The 21,940-nt window shown below is 37.9% G+C and overlaps 3 protein-coding genes across 16 annotated transcripts in view; 2 read left to right on the top strand and 1 right to left on the bottom strand.

Annotated features, from left to right (window-relative positions):
• The window catches only part of LOC107197168 (NACHT, LRR and PYD domains-containing protein 14-like), a 412,286-nt gene extending 401,609 nt beyond the window's left edge, over nt 1–10,677 (top strand). For all 11 annotated transcript variants that reach the window (XM_049468087.1, XM_049468099.1, XM_049468098.1 and 8 more), the window contains 2 exons: nt 8,676–8,722; nt 9,357–10,677. In XM_049468087.1, coding sequence (XP_049324044.1) covers nt 8,676–8,722; nt 9,357–9,910 — 601 coding nt within the window. In that variant the 3' untranslated portion in view covers nt 9,911–10,677. The remainder of the gene's footprint in view (nt 1–8,675; nt 8,723–9,356) is intronic.
• kif13a (kinesin family member 13A) overlaps nt 1–21,940 on the bottom strand; it is a 210,239-nt gene that overhangs the window by 80,178 nt on the left and 108,121 nt on the right. For 3 of the 4 annotated variants that reach the window (XM_049467953.1, XM_049467966.1, XM_049467962.1), the window contains 2 exons: nt 19,002–19,896; nt 16,956–17,336 (listed from right to left, as the gene is read on the bottom strand). In XM_049467953.1, the coding sequence (XP_049323910.1) occupies nt 17,194–17,336; nt 19,002–19,896 (1,038 nt within the window). In that variant the 3' untranslated portion in view covers nt 16,956–17,193. Of the gene's footprint in view, nt 1–16,955; nt 17,337–19,001; nt 19,897–21,940 lie in introns of those variants that run through there. The other variant, XM_049467964.1, reaches the window with a different exon arrangement.
• Nucleotides 1,414–5,454, top strand: LOC125784474 (NLR family CARD domain-containing protein 3-like). Its single transcript, XM_049468198.1, has 3 exons — nt 1,414–3,058; nt 4,728–4,901; nt 5,262–5,454. Exons 1-3 carry the CDS (start codon nt 1,560–1,562, stop codon nt 5,437–5,439), a joined length of 1,851 nt encoding a protein of 616 aa, XP_049324155.1. The 5' UTR covers nt 1,414–1,559; the 3' UTR covers nt 5,440–5,454.

The raw sequence follows: 21,940 nt of genomic DNA, 5'->3' as shown, positions 1-21,940 counted from the left end.
GTTTTTGAGAGTGGCAGCAAATATTGCTGATAGTAATAAAGACATTCTGTCTCTGTGTGCTGAGTATGTGTGTGGGTGAAGTTCAGTCTTTGTGTGTTTAAAGGGTGGTGGGGGGTGTTCAGTTCAGTTTTGTGTAAGTGTGTTGGGTGAGTGGTGGGTGGGGTGGGGTTCAGCTCTGTCTCTGTGTGTTGAGGAGTCTGACTGCCTGGTGGAGTTTATTAGTAATTGCAGAATATTTTATTGAAACAATTTTTTTTTCGATCAGATAATTTATTAAGGTGGATTACAGTGTGGATTTTTTTGTTATTCACAGTAAGAAGAAAATAAACAATTACAGGGAAAAACTGGACCACATATTCAAGGTTAGTTCTAAACCAAATATTTGATGGAGATCTCCCTGATTTCTTTTACATTTAATTTTAATTTCACTTTTAAGATTTTGTAATCATAACCATAATTTATTCACCTGTAGTTTCTGTATAACTGTAATAATGTCAATATTGATGCTATATGATGCTGCTCAGTAACATGATGTTTAAATTATTTTACACACCAGATCATCCATAACTCCTTTCCTCCTCAGATCAGTGTCATTATCTCTTCTGTTCTGTAACAGCTTTAGTGATTCTCTGATGTTTGTTATTAATCAGGAGCTGCAGCAGAAGTTTATCTCTCTAGTGAAGAAGGAGCTGAACACATTAAAGGAACTCCTGAGTCCAGATTACCCAGCATGCTCTGAGAGAGAGGAGGAGGATGATCAGAGGGAGGGGGTGCTGATGATCACACTGCACATCCTGAGGAACATGAAGCAGACAGACCTCGCTAACACACTAGAGAGCAGTAAGAGTTCTGGGTCATGACCATGGGTACCAACTTAAAGTGCTAATTTATTTTTCAGTGAAGTCCCAAAAGGAAAAAACAATACTTAATTGGATTCTGTAAGTGTATAATAATGTATCACAGCGTCAACTGTAATCCTTGAACTTATCACTTACTGATTTTGTATGGACATATTGAATATCTCTAAATCAACAAGCTGCTACAAATAAACCATACTACAGTCTTTATTTTAAAGTATTATGTCATGGTGTTGTTCTACACTGGATTCTAATGCATGATCACAGCTGATTACAGATCTTCCTCTGTTATCAGAATTAACCCCAGCATGTCAACGAAAGCTCAAATCCAAACTGAGGGATAAATATCAGAAAATTAATGAAGGAATTTCAGGCTATGGAAACTCAGCACTTCTGAATGAGATCTACACAGAGCTCTACATCACAGAGGGAGGGGGTGGAGATGTTAATCAGGAACATGAGGTGAAGCAGATTGAAGCTGCATCCAGGAAAAGACAAACACAGGAAAGACCAATCAAATGCAATGACATCTTTAAACCCTTACCAGAATAGAACCAGCCAATCAGAACTGTGCTGACTAAAGGAGTTGCTGGAATTGGAAAAACAGTCTCAGTGCAAAAGTTCATTCTGGACTGGGCTGAAGGAGAAGTAAATCAGGATGTTCTCTTTATATTTCCACTTCCTTTTAGAGAGCTGAATCTGATGAAGGAGAAGAAGCTCAGTCTGTTGAATCTTCTTCAGAGCTTCTTCACAGAAACACAAGATTTAAAACCAAGACATTATAAGAGCTACAAGATCATGTTCATCTTTGATGGTCTGGATGAGTGTCGCCTGCCTCTGGATTTCAAGAACAATGAGAACTTGGAGGATATAGAAGAGCAAACCTCAGTGGATGTTCTGCTGACGAATCTCATCAAGGGGAATCTGCTTCCCTCTGCTCTCCTCTGGATCACCTCTCGACCAGCGGCGGTCAGTCAGATCCCTCCTGAGTGTGTTGATCAGGTAACAGAAGTGCGGGGTTTCAGTGACCCTCAGAAACAGGAGTACTTCAGTAAGAGGATCAGAGATCAGGAACTGGCCCACAAAGTCTTCACACACATCAGGTCTTCAAGAAGCCTCTACATCATGTGCCACATACCAGTCTTCTGCTGGATTACAGCCACTGTTCTAGAGAGAATGCTGAGTGAAGCTGAGAGTGGAGAAATCCCCAAAACCCTGACGCAGATGTTCACACATTTCCTGATCTTTCAGATCAAACACAAGAGCCAGAAGTACAGTGGGAAAAGTGACCCTGATCCACAGCAGACTAGAGAAAGTATTCTGGCTCTGGGAAAACTGGCGTTCCAGCAGCTGGAGAAAGGAAACCTGATCTTCTATGAGGAAGATCTAAGAGAGAGTGGCATTGATATTAGAGAAGTATCAGTGTACTCAGGAGTGTGTACTCAGATCTTCAGGGAGGAACATGAGCTGTACCTGGGGAAGGTCTTCAGCTTTGTACATCTGAGCGTTCAGGAGTTCCTCGCTGCTTTATATGCGTTTCTCTGCTTCCTCGACAAAAAGGTTCTGAATCAGCAAAACACTGAACAGCAAACCAGTTATCTTTCCCAGCTTTTCAGCAGATTATCACAGTCTGACTTCCTCAACAGAAAGACTCTGAAACAGCAAAACACTGAACAGCAAACTGTTGAACAGCAAAACACTGAACTTTTTGAACTCTTTAGCAAGTCAACGATGACTGGCTTCCTTAGCAGTGCTGTAGACCGAGCCTTACAAAGTGAGAGTGGACACCTGGACCTGTTCCTTCGTTTCCTTCTGGGTCTCTCACTGGAGTCTAATCAGACTCTATTACGAGACTTACTAACCCCAGCAGAGAGGATCTCTCACAGCAACAAGGAAACAATCAAATACATCAAGAAGAAGATTGAGGAGAGCTCCTCTTCAGAGAAATCTATTAATCTGTTCCACTGTTTGAATGAACTGAATGATTATTCTCTAGTGCAGGAAGTTCAGAAATACCTGAGTGGAGGTGCTGACCGTCGTCTTCATCAGGCCAATCTCTCTCCTGCTCAGTGGTCAGCTTTGGCTTTTGTGTTGGTGAACTCAGAAGAAGAGCTGGATGAGTTTGACCTCAGTAAATATCACCCATCAGAGGAGTGTCTTCTGAAGCTGCTGCCAGTAGTCAAAATATCCAGAAGAGCTCTGTAAGTATTTTCATTCAGTTCTTCATTCAGGTTTTTATGAACTGCTGATTTTTAGCACTTTTCATTGATTCACAGGTAGATTCACATTATTTACATTGTTACACATTAGGATGTTACACATTAATTATCCTGTTTGTGTAATAATAATTAAACCCTCACATTATTCTAAACAGTACAGATAATTTATAAATGAGATAATTTCTGTCTTAGACTGATCAGAGACAGCCTTAAGAAAATAGTTTAATAGTTTAGGCAACTTATGTGTTATGTGTTTTTGGTTAAAATTAATGCATATCCTCTGCAGATACACACTAAAATAGTGCTGGGTTATTTGACTAAAAGAATCACATTTCAGTATGCTTTAGAGAAATGTTGAACAATACAACGTGATGAACATTTATCAGCATTTATTTGTAACATCAAACTCTGCATATTTAAATACTTAATATCTTACTGTACATCCCAGTACAGTACACACTGTTGCTGTTACTGTGAGGCATTAGTTCAATAGGTTTTCTGTTCTACCGGAATTAATGTCCTGTTTATCTCTATAGATATTGTTTAAGCTGAACATGATGGAGTGGTTTGAGCTGTGCAATACAAGCATTCATCTGCCATCATTTATTCAGCACATTAAAGATTCTAAGTTAAAAAGAATCAAAACCACCTTAATCTTTTGAGTTAAATAATTAAGACTCTGTCCTTTTTGCCTGATGACAGACTATACAATTAAGCATAATTGTACAATGTGTACTTTTCCCGTTATGATAGCAAAGACACACTGACGTGCCCAAAATCAAGCTGCATGGTGTGCATTTGATGCTAAAATAGGGCCTTTAAACAAACAATAAGCACATACTGACTCAAACTATGATTTGAATGTGGAAATCTGTGGAAAAGCACAGCACATCCAATAAGAACAATAGTACCCTATATCTTTTATACAGCAGTTAAAACCTGGTATCTTAAAGAAAGCACTGATTGATTTTACACGCTGTTCTAGTTTAATGTGTGCAATGTAAACATGCTCGCATTTCACTTTTCTGGAGGCAGAATTACAGATTTACACCAATAAACACATTTAATCATTTTATTTTTGTTCTCTTAAAAATATGAAGAAGTGAGTCAAGGTTTATGAAATCACACAAATGGAAAAAAACATTTACCTGAAAAATATAAATAATGTGATCTCAACATTCTTATAAACAGAGAAATATTTGTCTGCTCAAACTCATTTCCTACATCTTAGTTCAGCACTTTCCGAAAAAGGTGAGATAAGAGCTAGTAATTTAGGGCTAGTAACAATGCAAAACCACAAAGCATATTTCCAAGCTCTACTCTAAAGCATCATTACTGTTTGTTTGCTCTAACAGATACCTAAAGTTAATAATATACAAATATAATGAATATTTAAGTTTTAAAGGGCAGAAAGAAAAATTATAGGTTCAGTAAATTCACATACCCTGAAAAGCCCCCTTGCTCTTCCTCTGCTTTTTTAAACTTTTTCTTTGTCCATTTTAACTTATTTCAGTATAAAGAAACACCAGTACTTTAGACAGACAATATATTTTACAGTTTAATTCTGTTTTTTATTATTTGTCTATCCATTCAAATAAAAAAATCCTTATTAGGGTTTATTGTAAAATCTGTTGTTTATACTTGTTTTTAGACTAGCTTCATGCAATCTTGGAGTAAAGACGTGTGAAAATCTGGGAACAATTTTAAACCTGGAAAACTCCTCCCTGAAAGAGATAGACTTCAGTAACAATGACCTGCAGGATTCAGGAGTGGAGCTGCTCTCTTCTGGACTAAAGAGTTCACATTGTAAACTGCAGATTCTCAGGTCAGTGTTTCTGTGATTTTTGTTTTGAGATTATACAGGTCTAATTGTGAAATTCCGGTGTTTATATTATATTATATACATTATATTATAACAAATCACACAAGAAAAAGTGTCTTGTGAAGGACAAATATGAACTCTCATGGGTTTGTAGTCATCTTAAGAATGTCCAACTTGAATGAACATTTGAGACATATCACACAAAATTGTGATGCACAAGCAAAAAATATTTTAGCTGAAGGTAATGTGAAAAAAGCGTTTATTGAATCTTAAAGTGCATTATTTCCTTAGTCTGCCACGTTGTTCCCCTTTCCTTCTTTCTATTTTCTCTCACTCACATGTTTTTTTTTGCTCTGTCTGCAGATTATCTGGTTGTATGATCAGAGAGAAAGGTTGTTCTTCTCTGGCTTCAGCTCTGATTTTAAACCCCTCCCACCTGAAAGAGCTGGATCTGACCTACAATCACCCAGGAAAGTCAGGAGTGAAGCTGCTTTCTGCCAGACTAGAGGATCCACACTGCAAACTGCAGACACTCAGGTAGGTCTGAATTGATCATTATTTCATCAACGTATTGTGAGACAAATGAACATGTTTATTTTTTTCTCCGTCAATATTGACTGTTGTGCTCTAATGGAGGACACTTTGCTGTGTGTGTGTGTGCTTTGCTTCACGGGGAAGCAGAGTGTTGGGAAAGTTAGGTGTTAAAGTTGTGAAACACATTGCATTTTAGGCAGGGGTGCAACTACATACTTTTTGAGGTGTATGCAAACATACTGTCTCCGCCCACTGAGCTTTGAAAAACCAGCAAGCTGATTGGCTGTTTCTCCTGAAAGGCGGAACTTTATCCTTGAACTGGCTCTGTGATTCACGTCAAGAGATTTTCCATTCACATACGCTGCATACTCCCTTTTTGAGCCACTGATTTTGGGACTTGTGATAAATCTAGTTGTAGTCACCAGGTACAACAGTGGAGCAGCATGTAACCTTAATTCTGTCATTCTGTTTTATTTTTGTTTGCACGGCCACATTTTTGTATTATGCCATAGCTATCTGTACTAAATGCCAAGTACTTTGTTTTGGCTCATCTTTCCGGTGGTAAAAAGAACCAATGTTTAGGTAATACACTAGAAGAGGTTGAACAGTTTAGCTGTTCCTGGTCATGAAGACAGAATCAGGATAAATTAGGGTTGGGTGGTATGACAGTATTTTGGTATACCACGGTATTTAAATATGGTGACGGTTTTGTAAAATAGTGACAGTATATTAACCACGTGACGTGCCAAATCTGTACTTTGAAAAACGGGATATTTAAGACATTCTGCGCACCCACAATGAAAGAGCAGTGGGAGGGGTAAGCAGTTGTAGCTCACTGATTGGTTATGGGTTGGGGATTCTCACTGAGGAGATCATACAGCAAAAACTCAATAAACTCTACAGGTTTCACTAATTTTCACCGAAATTATCGCCACAAATAGCCACATTTGTGCTGTAGTGGCAATAAAACCCCAACAACCAACCAACCACCGAAATGATCAGATTTATCAGTTTATCCTGCAGCGTGGGGTGTTCTGGTGTGTGAGTTACTCACAGGTAAAGTTACAGCTGCTTCTCAAATATTTCTCATCTCCTGGTTCTCTACAAAACAAGTTTTTTAAATGTCCTTCACACTCATATTCTAATCCCATACAGAATTCTGCATCTTCCTCAGGGTTTTCTGTCATTATTTCGCGGCTAGCTCGAGCGCTGTAAATATAAGCAATTCTGCGGACCGTGAGGCGCTGTGCGCTGCATCGTGCTGCCGAATTCTGACCCCCGCAGAACACCGGCTCCCCTTCGCGAGCAGAAACGGCACAACACCACCTGCTGTTAAACTGCTGTAGTGGAAACAGCGCTTATAAATAAATTAACAAACACGAAAATGAGGGTATTCAATCTGTAATTTCAGTTCGTCTGACTTAAAATAGTTAGATACAGCTATTAAATGAGTAAATCAACTTCATTGAAAATACCAGTGAGTATTTCTGTATGCTAAATAAGATAGAAGGCAGCAACAAGCTAAAAGCTAATAAGCTAATAACAGCTTTTAATAAAAACTAAAAAATAGATATGAAATTGGAAAATAACTAACTAAACTAAGCTCAAAATGCTAAAGGAAATATAATCTAATGAATTCTAAAATATCAAAACGAAATAGTGTACCCACAGGTACAAAAATAAAATAATATACATAAAAAAATAACACCAGCCCTAATCTTACACTAACAGCAACAGTCTATTTTCATGATTTCCACCTGCAGCGCTGAAACAGCAATGGTGTTTTTGAATGCATCTACACCAATGGGATGTGTCCAGGTAGCTGTGCCATATGCATTTGGTGCATTTTCAGCTGCACAATGTTTACTTTTTTCCTTTGTTGTGATAGCAAAGACACACTGACACACCTTAATTCAAGCTGCATGGTGTGCGTTTAACACTAAAATAGGGCCCCTTCATTTCTGAGGAGATAAAATTAATGTGACTGAGTTGGCATGTCAGCTTTATTTAAAAACTGTGGTTCTTGGTCCTAGCGTGTCAACAGTCTGATAAAGACAGAGATAAAAAAACAACAATAATAAATCTGAAAAAAACCTGAAAAATATTAAATATGATTGCAGAATAAAATACATTGTTTTTATGTTTACTCTGACTTATATTTCACTGCAGACAGTATGAACCCAAAATATTTCATGTTTAGTTTGCTTAAACTCATTAATTTTTTTATATACATCCATTCATACATCTTATTCCAGCAGCACATTCCAAGAATTTGTGATGAGAGCCAATAATTTAGGGCCTGTAATTGTCCTTTCAACAAGACTTTTCAAAACCACATGCTGCACATATTATAAAGAGATGTCTGTCAAAGAAAAGGGTACAGGTACTGCACCAGCCTGCCTGTATTCCTGACCTGTACTCAGTAGAAAATGTGTGGACAATATAGAAACCTGAGTTAAAAACACTTCTAAACTTGAATCTTTAAACTCTACCTTTATAAAAAGCAGCAGTGTTTAGTCTTCCAATGCTCTGCCTCAAATCACTCCCTCTTCCCTATGTAGTGCACTTTGTGGGTCATGGAGTAGCACCACCTCCACCCACACAGTGTACGATATATCTAAGTAAAAGTCATTTTTACATTCATCAGTATGAAACACAATTCCTTATTTATCATTTAAACAGTGTTTTTTTATGTTTGTATTAGGTTTAAAAGTAGTGCACTATGTAGGGATTATGATGTGAAATCTTCTTCTCAGGAAGAGGGAACACTGCAGGCTGGTGTTAGTGTTAGAGGAGGACGGGGAGCTGTGCAGATTAAATGTTAGCAGTGCTGCTGTACAGAGCTGATGTTTCTGTTAACTCAGTTAGAGCTGGTTTTGGAGACACAGCTCCACAGTGATGTGTGTTAAAAGCTCAACGTTTTTAAGCTTTCTACCGTGATACCAAATAGCTCTACAAAACTCAGTTTAGCGTCAGGTTTAAAAAGGTCATTTTACATTAATGATAAGCCTTCAGCAAGTAAAACCTTATAGAGTTCCGTTAGATTAGAACTAATACACTTTCATTTACTGTTACTGAGAACACACTGCATGGGTTCTTTAACAGAGTTTTGGATACTTCCACACACCAGTCAGATTAGAGAGAGAGAGATATGAACATTAATTGTTAATTAACATTAATTAATTAATTATTTGTGAAAATGCTGTTGTGTGTGTGTGTGTGTGTGTGTGTGTGTGTGTTTAGAGTGGAACATGGAGGGAAGATCAGAATCAGACCTGGATTTAAAAAATGTAAGTTCCCTTTCACACACACACACACACAAACACACACACACACTACACACACACACACTCAATATTCATACTGCACACTCACCCACTCTTTCACACAAGCACACTCTTACACATACATACACACATACAGAAATTACTTAAAAAACACTACACACAAACACACACAAAGACACTACATAACACTACACACAAACACACACACACACACACACAAACACACACACACACACAAACACACACACACACACACACACACACACAAAACACTACATAACACTACACACACAAACACACACACACACACACACACACACAAAGACACACACAAAGACACTACATAACACTACACACAAACACACACACACACACAAAGACACTACATAACACTACACACAAAGACACACACACACACAAAGGCATTACATAACACTACACACACAAAGACACTACATACCACTACACACAAACACACACACACACACACAAAGACACACACACAAAGACACTACATAACACTACAGACACACACACAAAGACACTACATACCACTACACACAAACACACAACACCCTCTACACTCTCTCTCTCTCTGTATCAGTACAGTGTGTGTAATGTGTGTTCTTGTGTTCAGACGGCTGTGATTTCACACTGGATCCAAACACAGTAAACCCTCATCTCTCTCTGAGTGAGGAGAACAGGAGGGTGGAGTGGGGAGTGAAGCGGCAGTCGTATTTTGATCGTCCAGAGAGGTTTGATTGGTGGTGTCAGCAGGTTCTGAGTAGAGAGGGAGTTACTGGACGCTGTTACTGGGAGGCTGAGTGGAGCGGGAGAGGAGGAGCTGTTGTAGCTCTGAGTTATAAAACCATCAGCAGGAAAGGAGGAGGATCAGACTGTCAGTTTGGAGAGAATAAAAACTCCTGGAGTCTGAACTGCTCTGATAAAAGATACTCTGTTCATCACAATAAGAACAGAACTGCTCTCCCCCTTCCTCCCTCCGGCTGTAGGAGAGTAGGAGTGTATGTGGACTGTCCCGCCGGCACTCTGTCCTTCTACAGCATCTCCACTGATACACCCTCACACACTCTCACACACTTACACACACTCTACACCACCTTCACTCGGCCCCTCTATGTAGGGATTAGGCTTTATTATGGATCCTCAGTGCGTCTGTGTAAGATTGAGTAAACCTGTGTGTGATTCAGAGGCTGTTAGGAACACAAGCTGTATAAATACTTTCTAATCTGGTCTAAAGACGGACTTGTTCAAACTGCCTCATTAATCTACAATTAGTGTATTTTAATATGTAATATATTTCAGAGTATTAACATTATTACTGTACAATGTTTGTATGTATTCTTTTGTATATTTGAGTTTAAAACCATTTTTTCTGTATTCAAGGCTCCAGACAAGAACTAGTTTAAGGAGCCAAAAAATCAGAGGCCAATATCTTTATGCAAACTATTAAGCATTTGGACTTTAACTGCACCTGAAACACAATTCTAGATTAATCCTCCTCTGCCTCTGCCTAAGCCAAAGTCCTCTCACACACTTAAGCATTTCATCGTAAAATGTGAGCACAAAAAAGAAAAGAACTGAGGCTGAGGTCATCTATTTGGAACATCAACTTAAAAACAATACAAGTTCTCTTCAAACCATTACTGATTGAAACTTGATGGAAACTTCACTCTAGACCTCAGTTTGGACTGTGTGTCTCTCCACTCTTCCTCCAGACTCTGCTCCCTTGAAGTGTTTTCCCGCAAAATTCATGTTTCCTTCTGCTGATAACTTTTATGGAGATGTGAATTTAATTTTCCAGCAGGACTTGGCACATTGCCCACACTGACAAAAGTACTAATCAGTCTTATATAATTTTTTGAGATGCTGATTTTTGGGTTTTTACTGGCTGTAAACCATAATCATCAATAATAAAAGAAATAAATGCTTAAAATAGATCACTCTGTGTGTAATACATCTATATCTACTCTATATAATATACAAGTTTCACATTTTTAACTGAATTACTGAAATAAAGTAACTTTTCAACTATATTCTAATTCTTTGGGATGCACTAGCATATTGTGCAACCCTAACCAGTGTTAATTTTGTTGATGAATAATTTTCGTCATAGGTTTCGTCAACGAACATTTTTTTCAACACAAAACGAGACGATAACTAAAAAACAGCATAAAATAATAAAACGATGACGAAGGGCAGGGAGGACATCCAATCAGAACTGATTTGGTTTTCTGAAAGGTACCAGTTTGTAAGAGATCCAATCACTACTACAACCCCTGGCAAAAAGTATGGAATCACCAGTCTTGGATGAGCACTCCTTCAGACATTTCATTCTGTAAAACAAACTCTGATCAAAAACATGATACAATAATAAGGTCATTCCAAAGTGCAACTTGTTGGCTTTCAGTAACAATCAAAGAAATGAAGAAAAAACATTGTGGAAGTCAGTGAATGTTACTTTTATTGACCAACCATAGGGAAAAAAATATGGAATCACTCAATTCTGAGGAAAAAAGTATGGAATCACTCAAATTGAAGGTAGAAAATAAGGACACACCCAGTCAATTTCCTTTCCCTAAATGGACACCTGCCTCAGATTAGATCTGCTCGTTAGTCTGCAGTTAAAAACACCTGCAGTCATGACACCTTGGAGGGCTGCTGGACGAATTAGAGTGGCAAGAACCATGGCTCCAACAAGAGAAATGTCTCTTGAAACAAAAGAGAGGATTGTGAAACTTCTTGAAGAAGGTAACTCTTCACGCATGGTTGCTAAAGATGTGGGCTGTTCACAGTCAGCTGTATCCAAGATATGGACCAAATACAAACAGCATGGAATGGTTGTTAAAGCCAAGCGTACTGGTAGACCGAGAAAGACATCAAAGCGTCAAGACAAGCAACTTAAGGCCATTTGTCTTGAAAACCGAAAAAGTACAACTAAACAGATGAAGCATAAATGGGAAGAAGCTGGAGCCAATGTATGTGACCGAACCGTAAGAAATCGCCTAAAGGAAATGGGATTTCAATACAGGAAAGCTAAAAGAAAACCATCATTGACACCTAAACATAAAAGAACAAGACTGCAGTGGGCTAAGGAGAGGCAATCATGGAATGTGGATGACTGGATGAAAGTTATCTTCAGTGATGAGTCAAGAATCTGCATTGGACAAGGTGATGATGCTGGAACTTTTGTTTGGTGCCGTTCCAGTGAGATTTATGAAGAGGCCTGCCTGAAGAAAACAACCAAATTTCCACAGTCCTTGATGATATGGGGCTGCATGTCAGGCACTGGGGAGATGACTGTGGTTAATTCTTCTATCAATGCACAAGTTTACATTGACATTTTGGACAGTTTTCTCATCCCTTCAATTGAACAGATGTTTGGAGATAATGAAATAATTTTCCAAGATGACAATGCATCGTGCCATAGGGCAAAAACAGTGAAGGCATTCCTTGGAGAAAGACACATTCAGTCGATGTCATGGCCTGCAAATAGTCCAGATCTCAACCCAATTGAAAACCTGTGGTGGAAATTGAAAAAAAATGGTCCACAAGAAGGCTCCGACCTGCAAAGCTGATCTGGCAACTGCTATCAAAGAGAGTTGGCACCAAATTGATGCAGAATACTGTTTGTCACTCATCAAGTCCATGCCTCAGAGACTGAAAGCCGTTATAAAAGCCAAAGGTGGTGCAACTAAATACTAGTGATGTATTTTGAATCATCTTTTGTTTATCTGTTTTTCATGATTCCATACTTTTTTCCTCAGAATTGAGTGATTCCATATTTTTTTCCCTGTGGTTGGTCAATAAAAGTAACATTCACTGACTTCCACAATGTTTTTTCTTCATTTCTTTGAGTGTTCCTGAAAGCCAACAAGTTGCACTTTGGAATGACCTTATTATTGTATCATGTTTTTGATCAGAGTTTGTTTTACAGAATGAAATGTCTGAAGGAGTGCTCATCCAAGACTGGTGATTCCATACTTTTTGCCAGGGGTTGTACTTAAGCGAAGGTGAAGAGGCGGGACAAGCGGGGTAGTCAACCAATCAGTACCCGCCTCTTTTGCAGTATGGAACGCGACTGGAATTTAACTCGACAATGTCAGCAGCAGAGATAAAGAGGAGAGACCATATAATTCTTTTTTAACGTCGTGAAAAACAAGACAACGTGTAAAAACCGCGTGGAGCGACTCTATCTCCGGTAAAAACACCACTAATCTTTCAGCTTCTGCAGACAAGAGTCACACAGATCTCCATGCAGAGATCAGTGCTTTAATGTTAATGATATTTCATGATCTGATGGTGTGTTTAACTCCACTGATGTTCTGTAACGTTAATGTTACTGAGACACATTAACTCACTCATTAAGATCAGATCATCTGTTTAATCCAACAGTGGAGAAACATAGCTAGTGTTGACAGCAGGAACAGGTCAGAAAGAACTCACTAGAAAAAAAGATGTAGCGAAAATATAACAATAAAATAAGTGAATCTATGAACCAAAAAGTTCCTTACAGCACTTTCTCATCAGAATTCTCACTCTAACCCATGAAGTCTTTAAGTACATCCTGAGAGCATCTCTACAGGACAGTGTGTGAAGGTGTGTTTTTGAGCTCATTTATAGAATGTAGCTACAGTAGGTGTGCTGGGTTAATCTAGTGCTGGAGATAAAACTAGATCCTTTAAAAGCTGTGTTTTAGCATCTATAGCTCTGTTCAAACTATTTAACCTTTTAAATGCTTTAATTAATCTAATTTTGACCTGATTTCTAGTAAAAAAAATAAAATAAAAATATTTAGTGACATACCTACAATGATAATATACGTTAAATCACATATACATATAAATATATTTCACATTGAAACATTAACAATATTACACAACTGGTTAATAAATGTTTAACTTCGTATAAGTGTATAGCTAATAATTCAAGAGAACTGATGAAAAAGTATTTACATTTACACCCTTTACATTTTAGTGACTAAATTGACTGTAGTTTCAGTCGACTATGTTTTTATGATAATTAGTCAACTAAAACCTTTCAGATGACTAAAACTAAATGTCATTTTCGTCACAAGACTATGACTTACACTCATTTTTGTCAAAATGAACCCTAATACACACACCACTGCAGCGCTCTTTATACGCGCTGTGATTCAGCGCGAGACGCTCTCCTGTCAGATTCCTGTCACATTAGCCTGTTAGCAGCTAACAGAGTTAGCTGTGAACTATCTCCGTTTCTCCTAAACTGTTTAATAAACTGAGAAAAACATTTATAATATATGGCTAAATTGATGAGATTAAACAATTTTAGATTAAACCAGTCTAATTAAAGGTTAATTTTTAGGTCAAAAGTTAGGAACCGACTAAATTAGCTAGCCTCTTAGCGTTAGCTAAGCTAACTACTGAATGTACAAAAAGTTTCTATGGAGATTAGCATTTATTAACTGCTGTGGCTAAAATGTTTTTAAACAGGCAATTCTTCTAACTACTATATGTTTTTAAGCTAATTTACCCCTGTAAGAGTAAATTATCCTCAAATTTAACCTCGGTTTAAGATCCTAGTTTTATTGCTTATTAGCATTTTTAAGTTAACAGATTTAATTTTTATTCACACAGTTCTAACTTAATTACTTTTTTTTCCAAATGTTACGCAGATGTTCACATTTTCCTTTAATTCATAGATTATTTTTTCTTCAGTTTCCCTTACTCACTGGGCACTTTATTATTAATGTCTGCACTTCTTTTTGCATTTAGAACTTCACTCAAACACATTCACTCACTGACACAATAACTGCAAGTCTTGTATGTTGTAAACGTTCTGTATTCTAGGACATCTTTGTACCCATTTTTGTACATTTTGTAGAGATACAATATAAATACAGTTCTGTACATTTATATATGTTCAAATACATTTTATATACAGCTCCTGGTGAAGGAGAGCAGCTTGGTTTCTTTATAAAGTAAGGGCTTGGGTCTCTTTTCCTCCACACATAATTACAGCATTAAAATACACTTCCAACATATCCACAGTTATTCAGGCAGCAGAAGCAGAACAGAAGTGTGTGTCTCTCGCAGTCCCTGATGTGGCCCATCCCCCGGTTCATCTATTATTTCCAACCTTTTTAGAAAATATATTGATTTATTTGCATGAGTATCACAAACACTAGCTAAATATTACTCATTAGTCACACACACTGATAAAAAAAGAGAAAAAGAAATGCAGTCTTCAGTATTAACACAGTTGAAAGAGACTCAGATAGATGAAAATGATCCCGCCGGTCATACACAGGGTTTGGGTCCTGGTCAGCACAGTAATTATCTCAGCAAAGTGGCCAAACACACCATATTTCAGTAACAAGAATAATGGGGGATCACATTATATATATAATATAAAGACATAAACCATTCCACAGAGTTTGTGCTCTATTCACTATATGATATGTATAGAAACGGTTACATAGTCACTATACAGTATATAGTACAAAGGGGCAGTGCTCTACTCACTATACAGTATATAAAGGCAATGCTCTATAGAGGCAATATACAGAAACCAATGCATAGTCACTGAACAGAATAAACAGACAATGCTCTATTCACTATTTAGACTTTGTGGCCTTTTCTCAGTAAATACAGTTGTAAGAAAAACTGTGAATCCTTTGGGATTATACTTGGACTTCTGCATAAATTGGTCATTAAATGTGTTCTGATCTTCATCCTCACTGTGAATGTTAACATGTTGTATTCAATAAAAACATGCAAACATATAATTTTTGGGTGATATTAGTTTAAGCAGACTCTTGTCTATTGTTGTGACTTAGATGAAGATCAGTAATCCCAAAGGTTTCACATACTTTTTCTTGCAACTGTAGAGCATGTGGCCTATTCACTATACAGTATATAGAAACTATTCCATAGTCACTACCCAGCATTTAGAGGCAATGCTCTATTCAATATATGGTTCATAGAAACCATGACATGGTCATTATACAGTTTATAGAGGCCTAAAATTTTCTATATACTGTATAATGAATAGGCCAAAGACTCTTTATGTTGTACAGTGAATAGGGCTTTTTACACTTTATAGTGAATAGAGGATTGCTTTTATATTCTGTATAGTGAATAGACCAAATGTTCTATATGCCGAAAAATGAATATGAGTATTGTCTCCATATACTGTATAGTGACCATGACAACTCTATAGTGAACAGAGGACTGACTCTATATACTGCATAGGGAATAGTGCATTGCTTCTATATGCTGTATAGTGACTATAAAATTGTTTGTATATACTGTATAGCAAATAGGCCAATTCATTTGCATACTGTATATAGTGAATAGACCACTACTTAATATACAGAAACCATTGTGTTGTCACTATACGGCATATAAAGACTAAGCCCTATTCACTTAACAGTATATAGAGACTGTGGAATATCCCCTATACAGTATATACAGGCAATTTATAACTGCACAGGTTGTGTTTGTGAAAACAAGAAGACGCCTCAGTTCATAAAAGAACATATAATGTGATCCCCTCCATCCAGGCATCGTACTGCCTCAGCTTCCAGAGGAACCAAGCTTCTTCATTTCCCTCAGCACACAGTCTGGATCTCTTCGTTAAAACCTGGTGTTTAAAAAAGGCGCGAAACTTGTTAGCATTAGCGATAAGCTAACTTTACTGTGCATCCAGGACAAGTCGCTCCAGTGCAAGCGTTTAGAGAACAGCTCAGAGAGCCGGGATCTGCAGAGATACAGTATTCACCCAATCAATCAGAACGCAACACAGAGCAGCAGCTCCTCGAGACTCAAAATCTACCACAATCTCAAACATCTCGAAGCGTCTGTGGCCATCAAATCAGAGATATGGCACTTAGCGAAGAAGATCAGTCCCATACACTCCATACACACACTATCTCTCACACACACACTCATTCATTCACACTAAATAGTAGAAAACAGTTCAGTTTTAACAGCAGATCTGAAATGCTAAGTCTTTGGTAACACCTGATAATATAATCACGCAAAAAAATAAAAAAGTATCTTCAATAGCAGTAGTACATTCTCAACTTCAATAGACTGATCCGTTTAGCCTCGCTAAACGAACGCTATCATCAGCTAAATACGGTGATTAATAAGATTCTGTGGTGTTAGTGGTAAATAAATCTTAGATCAATAGGAAACATGATATAAAATCTTGTGCAACTGTGCATTTGACATTCGAGGAGGAAGAGGAGGAGGAGGATGCTTGAACAGTTCTATAGCTAAAAATACACAGATTTGTCCATGGAGAGAAAAAAGGATGGAGAGAAAGAGAGAGAATAAAGGACACAGTGAATCCAATTTCCTTCTCCACGGTTTTAAACCGGATGCTGAATTCTGCTGTCCATAACCCGGGGGTTGGGTTGGGGGGTTAGCCTCTCCTTTCCCTCGTTAATCAGAGAGTGTATTGTAGCTCTAAATCAGAACAGGCTGTGGAGGTGATGGATCCACGTCCTCGGCTGGAGGAACTCTGCTGAGCCACGCCGGCCTGGTGAACACACCGTGACCCGAAGCACAGCGGAAATACACCCGGCCCTGAACCGTGCCGTTGTGTTTACCTAATGAATACAAGCAGACAAACAGAGAATGAACAAACAGTGCAAATCTGTTTCTTTAAATTATATTTTATGACATTTTTCTTACTAAAGGTTTCCGCTCTTTACAGAAATCCAGCTACCCCCTCAAAAGTGGGCCTACAAACTACTAAAAACGCCCTTTTACGAAAACTGTGCCATGTATCGCTCCAACAAGCACAAGCAATGTAATTTGCTTAAATAATTCCGACCACCCTGCAAATTTCTGCCTTTTTATGCTAAAAGCTATGGGAGGCTAAGCGTTTAAAACATGAATAGAATAATAATAATAATAATAGTAATAGTTTCCAAGCCAACTTAATCATTAAATATAAATTACTGAAAAAAGTACTGAATTTATTTAAGCCTAGGTAGTATGTAGCAAATAAACTGTAAGGACAATGTAGAGGTCTGCACTCCCGCGGGAGTCCCGCGGGACCCGTCAGAATATGTTGCGGCGCGGGACAAAACTGAATTGTTATTGGCGGGAGCGGTAATTTAATCAATACAGGCCATGCGGGAGCGGGACCACATTAACATGTGGTCCCGCTCCCGCAAATTGATAAATAGTTAAGAAAATTATAATAATCACGCTATGATTCCCATGCAAGCAACAAAAAAACACAAGAAAAATCTCTCGGAGGATGGACACACACACACACATTTTCAGCATCTCCAGCAGGCGTGTGCAGAGGAGGGGGGGGGGGGGGGGTGTAATTTAAAGGACGACATTTACTATACTGGTGCAAAATAATAATAATAATAATAATAATAATAATAATAACAATAATAATAATAATAACAATAACAATAACATTGTTATTGTTATTATTATTATTATTGTTATTATTATTATTATTATTATTAATAATAATAATAATAATACAAATATTAATTAAACTAATTGAATTTAATTTTATATATTTTTACATTTATTATTTTATATAATATAGATCCACTTCTAATCCACTTCTAGGATTCTTGATGCACCTGATGGCATGTGTTTGGACTGCGAACTGAATTGCTGTTTTAATAAATACATATGTAAATTTGAAGCACTAAATGTAATTAATTCAATTCATATTAGGACTGCGGGACGGGAGCGGCGGGAATGTGTATGTGGCGGGCGGGAGCGGGATTAAAAGAAGTGATTTTTTTGCGGGAGCGGGCGGGAGCGGGACAAAAAGACGCGGGAGCGGGCGGGAGCGGGTTTAAAAAAACAGTCCCGCGCAGACCTCTAGGACAATGGCTGATTAATGCTACATTAAACAGCTAAAAAACTAAAGGGCATTCAATTTTAACCAACAAATTTGTAAAACATGAATGTTTTACATATACTAATTTAATTAAAATAACTTGATAAGAATTTAAGGTATTTAATACTATAGTAAGAAGGGCTGTCATGATAATTTCGTTACCATATTATTATCCTCAATAATCCTCAATAGCACCCATAATATTTTTCTTAAAAGGAAGAGCTCATTAATGTAAATGTGTTGATCTGGTGTGTCGATATACAGTGATTTTATTTAAGACATTTAAAAGTAATTTTATGGCATTATAAATTGTTCATAAAAAATGGTAATTAATCCAAATTAAATACCCTTGTTCCACACTGATCAGCTCTGAGTTAGACCTTCATGTTCGTACCTACAGCGCGGTCCAGCTCCACTCCTACCCAGATGCCCTGAGCGAACTCCACCCCGCCCACGTAGTGCACCGTCCCACTCTGGGGGCCCACCCACACCTGCTCCCCGGGGGCCATCCAGTCCGGGAGCTGGACCGTCGGCGCCCCCTCGTCCCCGTCCTCGGGAGCTGGGGAGCAGGGCGGCCCCGCGGTCTTACCGGTCTTCTCGGTCAGGTGATCTTCATCTTCTGGGCTGTGGTCTTCAGGGTGGGTGGGCGTGGTGCTGGAGGATGAGGATGAGGTGGGGGAGTCTTTACCATTGTGGAGGTGGCACGGTGGCGGTGGTTGCTCTTGGTCGTTGGCTGGTGCGGTACTGGAGTTTGATTGGTCCGCCTGCCAAACAGAATCGAAGCTGAAGCCCAGACCATCTCCAGCTCCTTTGAAGTCGGTGAACTCCTGGCTGACGCTGAGGACGCAGCACTGGTTGGACCGGTTGGGCGAGCAGTTCTGGGAGGAGTGGGTCGTGCCAGGCTGGCAGTGCCCGCTCTCACCAGTGCAGTGGTTGCTGGGTGGCGGCTCCGCCGGGTCCCTGGAGCCGGAGCTCAGCTGGTCGGAGCTGTCGCTGCCTGCGAACGGAGCGTCCGACAGCGTGGCGTTGGAGGCGCTGTGAGAGAAGTAGCCACTGGTGCAGCTGCTGGAGGTGGGGCTACGGGACACCTCTTTCTCCGCCCCCTTGTTACCTGGACAAGAGGCCACGCCCCCACAGAGGGAGGAGGGCTCTTGGGTCTCCAGGCTGGCGTTGTACACCTCGAAGTTGGCGAAGTCTTCAGGAACGTACGGCTGGAAGTTCGGAAGAGAGCCCAGGCGAGGATGATCCAGTGCTTCAGGGTGCGGCTCAGGCTCCTCCTCCTCCGAATCCTGACCAATCACAGGTGGCCAAACATAAGAGCAATTCTGAGTTAGATAGATAAGCATGTGGCAGAAACAGTATAGTACAGTGTAGGTATACTTGCTGGTAAAAAATAAAAGCCATTCAAAATTTTAACCACCCAGATACAGAAGAGTTTTGAGGGGTTTTTACAAGATGAAAATTAAAATATGCTTTATCCATTTAAATCCTTAAATATTTAAATATTAAAGTTTTAATATCACTAAATCATTTTAAACTTTCAATATCTAACCACCTTCAGACAGCCTGTAACTGTTTTTCTTTTACCTTGTTATTTATTTTAGTTAGTTTGTCTTTTTATTTATCTAATTTTATGTTTTACCATTTAGCCCTTTTATTTTATTAATTGTACTTCATTTACCTTTTTATAATTGTGGTTATTTTAGTCCTTTATTTTTTTTAGCTGTGTTTATATTTTATTGTTCTACATATTTACCTCTTTGTTTTATTGCTCTACGTTTTATCCTGTTTGCACATCCTTTTATTTTTAATTATTTATTTATTTTTCTTAATTAAATCGTACATTGTTCGCTTGTTTTTATATTTTAAACTTCATAGTTTTGATGATTTAATATCAATCTACTATGCAGAATTTTTTACAACAAAGAAAAAACACTGGATTTAAGCTGTGTCCAAACTTTTGATTGTATATATTATACTTACTTAACATTTTTGTTTTACCTCAAGGGTACAGTAACGTTTTAATTATATAAAAGTCACTGCAAATAATAAATGCAACATGCAAAACATGAAATATGCATGGTGGCATTTTTTAAAAATGGTAAATAAAATTAAAAAATGAATGCAAATAAGTGCGACATGCAAAATGCATTATAGCATTCCTTAAAAATCCTTAGTGAAAACTGGAAAGTGTTTATTTTACCTTTTAACCAATTATTTAAAAACTTAATTAAATAAGATGCTGCATATTAAAACTAAAAATCAAGTTCGATACAACAGGAATTCATTGCTTACATGAGAAAACTGTTTTTAATCCCTTATACTCTCCATTACCTTTACAGTTTGACCAGTGTGGTAATTCTAAATCTTAATCTTAAGATTTCATTACATTAAATGAATGGACAAAAGTGATGGGAGACCTGTTCAGTCATTGTTCTGAAATTAAAAGCTATCAAAGGGTGTATTTGGCCTCATACAAGATATTGTTTTTATTTTATTTAGATTTTATTTATGTATAATATTAAACAATGTTTCTATTTTCATTATAATATTTGAATTTTCATCTATTTACATTTTTATTACTGGAATTATGGAATGAACAGTAATACATGTTGAGACACAAATGATAAATTATATGAACTCCAGTGAAACTCTGCTGCTCTGAAATTCCTAGATTCAGTCACCTTATAAATGTTTTTTTTTTTTTTTCTCTACGCTGTGTTGTTTGTGTGTTGAATTTGCCTCTTGCCAGGCTGCCATTGTAAATAAGAAGTTGTTCTTAATGATTTGCCTGGTAAAATAAAGGATTAAGAAAAAAAAAAAAATAATAATAAATAAATAAATAAATAATGAACTGCACTGATTTTACTGTAATAATTCAGTTATTATTAATATTATATAATAATAGATATGGGGTTATTAGTTATGTAGGGTATCAGTGCATGCAGTAACACTGTGAGGATGAGTTAGGACTGAAATGGTGCTGATGATGTAATGGAGAATGTGATGTCATAAAGATGAAGGCTCCTCCCCTTTTTGGGCGGAGTTTCCAGTCTGAAGACTCAATCTGAAAAATCTGAGAGTAATATTACTGTAAAAAAATCAATACTGGTGTTCAAACAGAAAATGGGAGGGGCTTAACAGCTGTGAAATGAATGAGAGTGGCTCAACTGCTATAGCCTGAATGAATGGGTGGGGTTTAAACAGCTGTAGGCTGAGTGAATGGGTGGAGTTAAACTGCCATAGGTTTAAAGAATGGGTGGAGCTAAACTGCTGTAGGCTGACTGAATGGGTGGAGCTAAACTGCTGTAGGCTGACTGAATGGGTTATGGT

This window comes from Astyanax mexicanus, chromosome 1 (genome assembly GCF_023375975.1).
Source record: "Astyanax mexicanus isolate ESR-SI-001 chromosome 1, AstMex3_surface, whole genome shotgun sequence".
NCBI classification, from domain to species: Eukaryota; Metazoa; Chordata; class Actinopteri; order Characiformes; family Acestrorhamphidae; genus Astyanax; species Astyanax mexicanus.
This window is presented reverse-complemented; position numbering and strand designations above follow the sequence as displayed.

Bases quoted from the DNA above. Each gene is read 5' to 3' on its own strand.
- LOC125784474 (XM_049468198.1), top strand. From the start codon at position 1,560: ATGAAGGAGAAGAAGCTCAGTCTGTTGAATCTTCTTCAGAGCTTCTTC. The intron at 3,059-4,727 runs GTAAGTATTTTC...ACTTGTTTTTAG, and splicing joins AAAATATCCAGAAGAGCTCT to ACTAGCTTCATGCAATCTTG. The intron at 4,902-5,261 runs GTCAGTGTTTCT...CTCTGTCTGCAG, and splicing joins TGTAAACTGCAGATTCTCAG to ATTATCTGGTTGTATGATCA.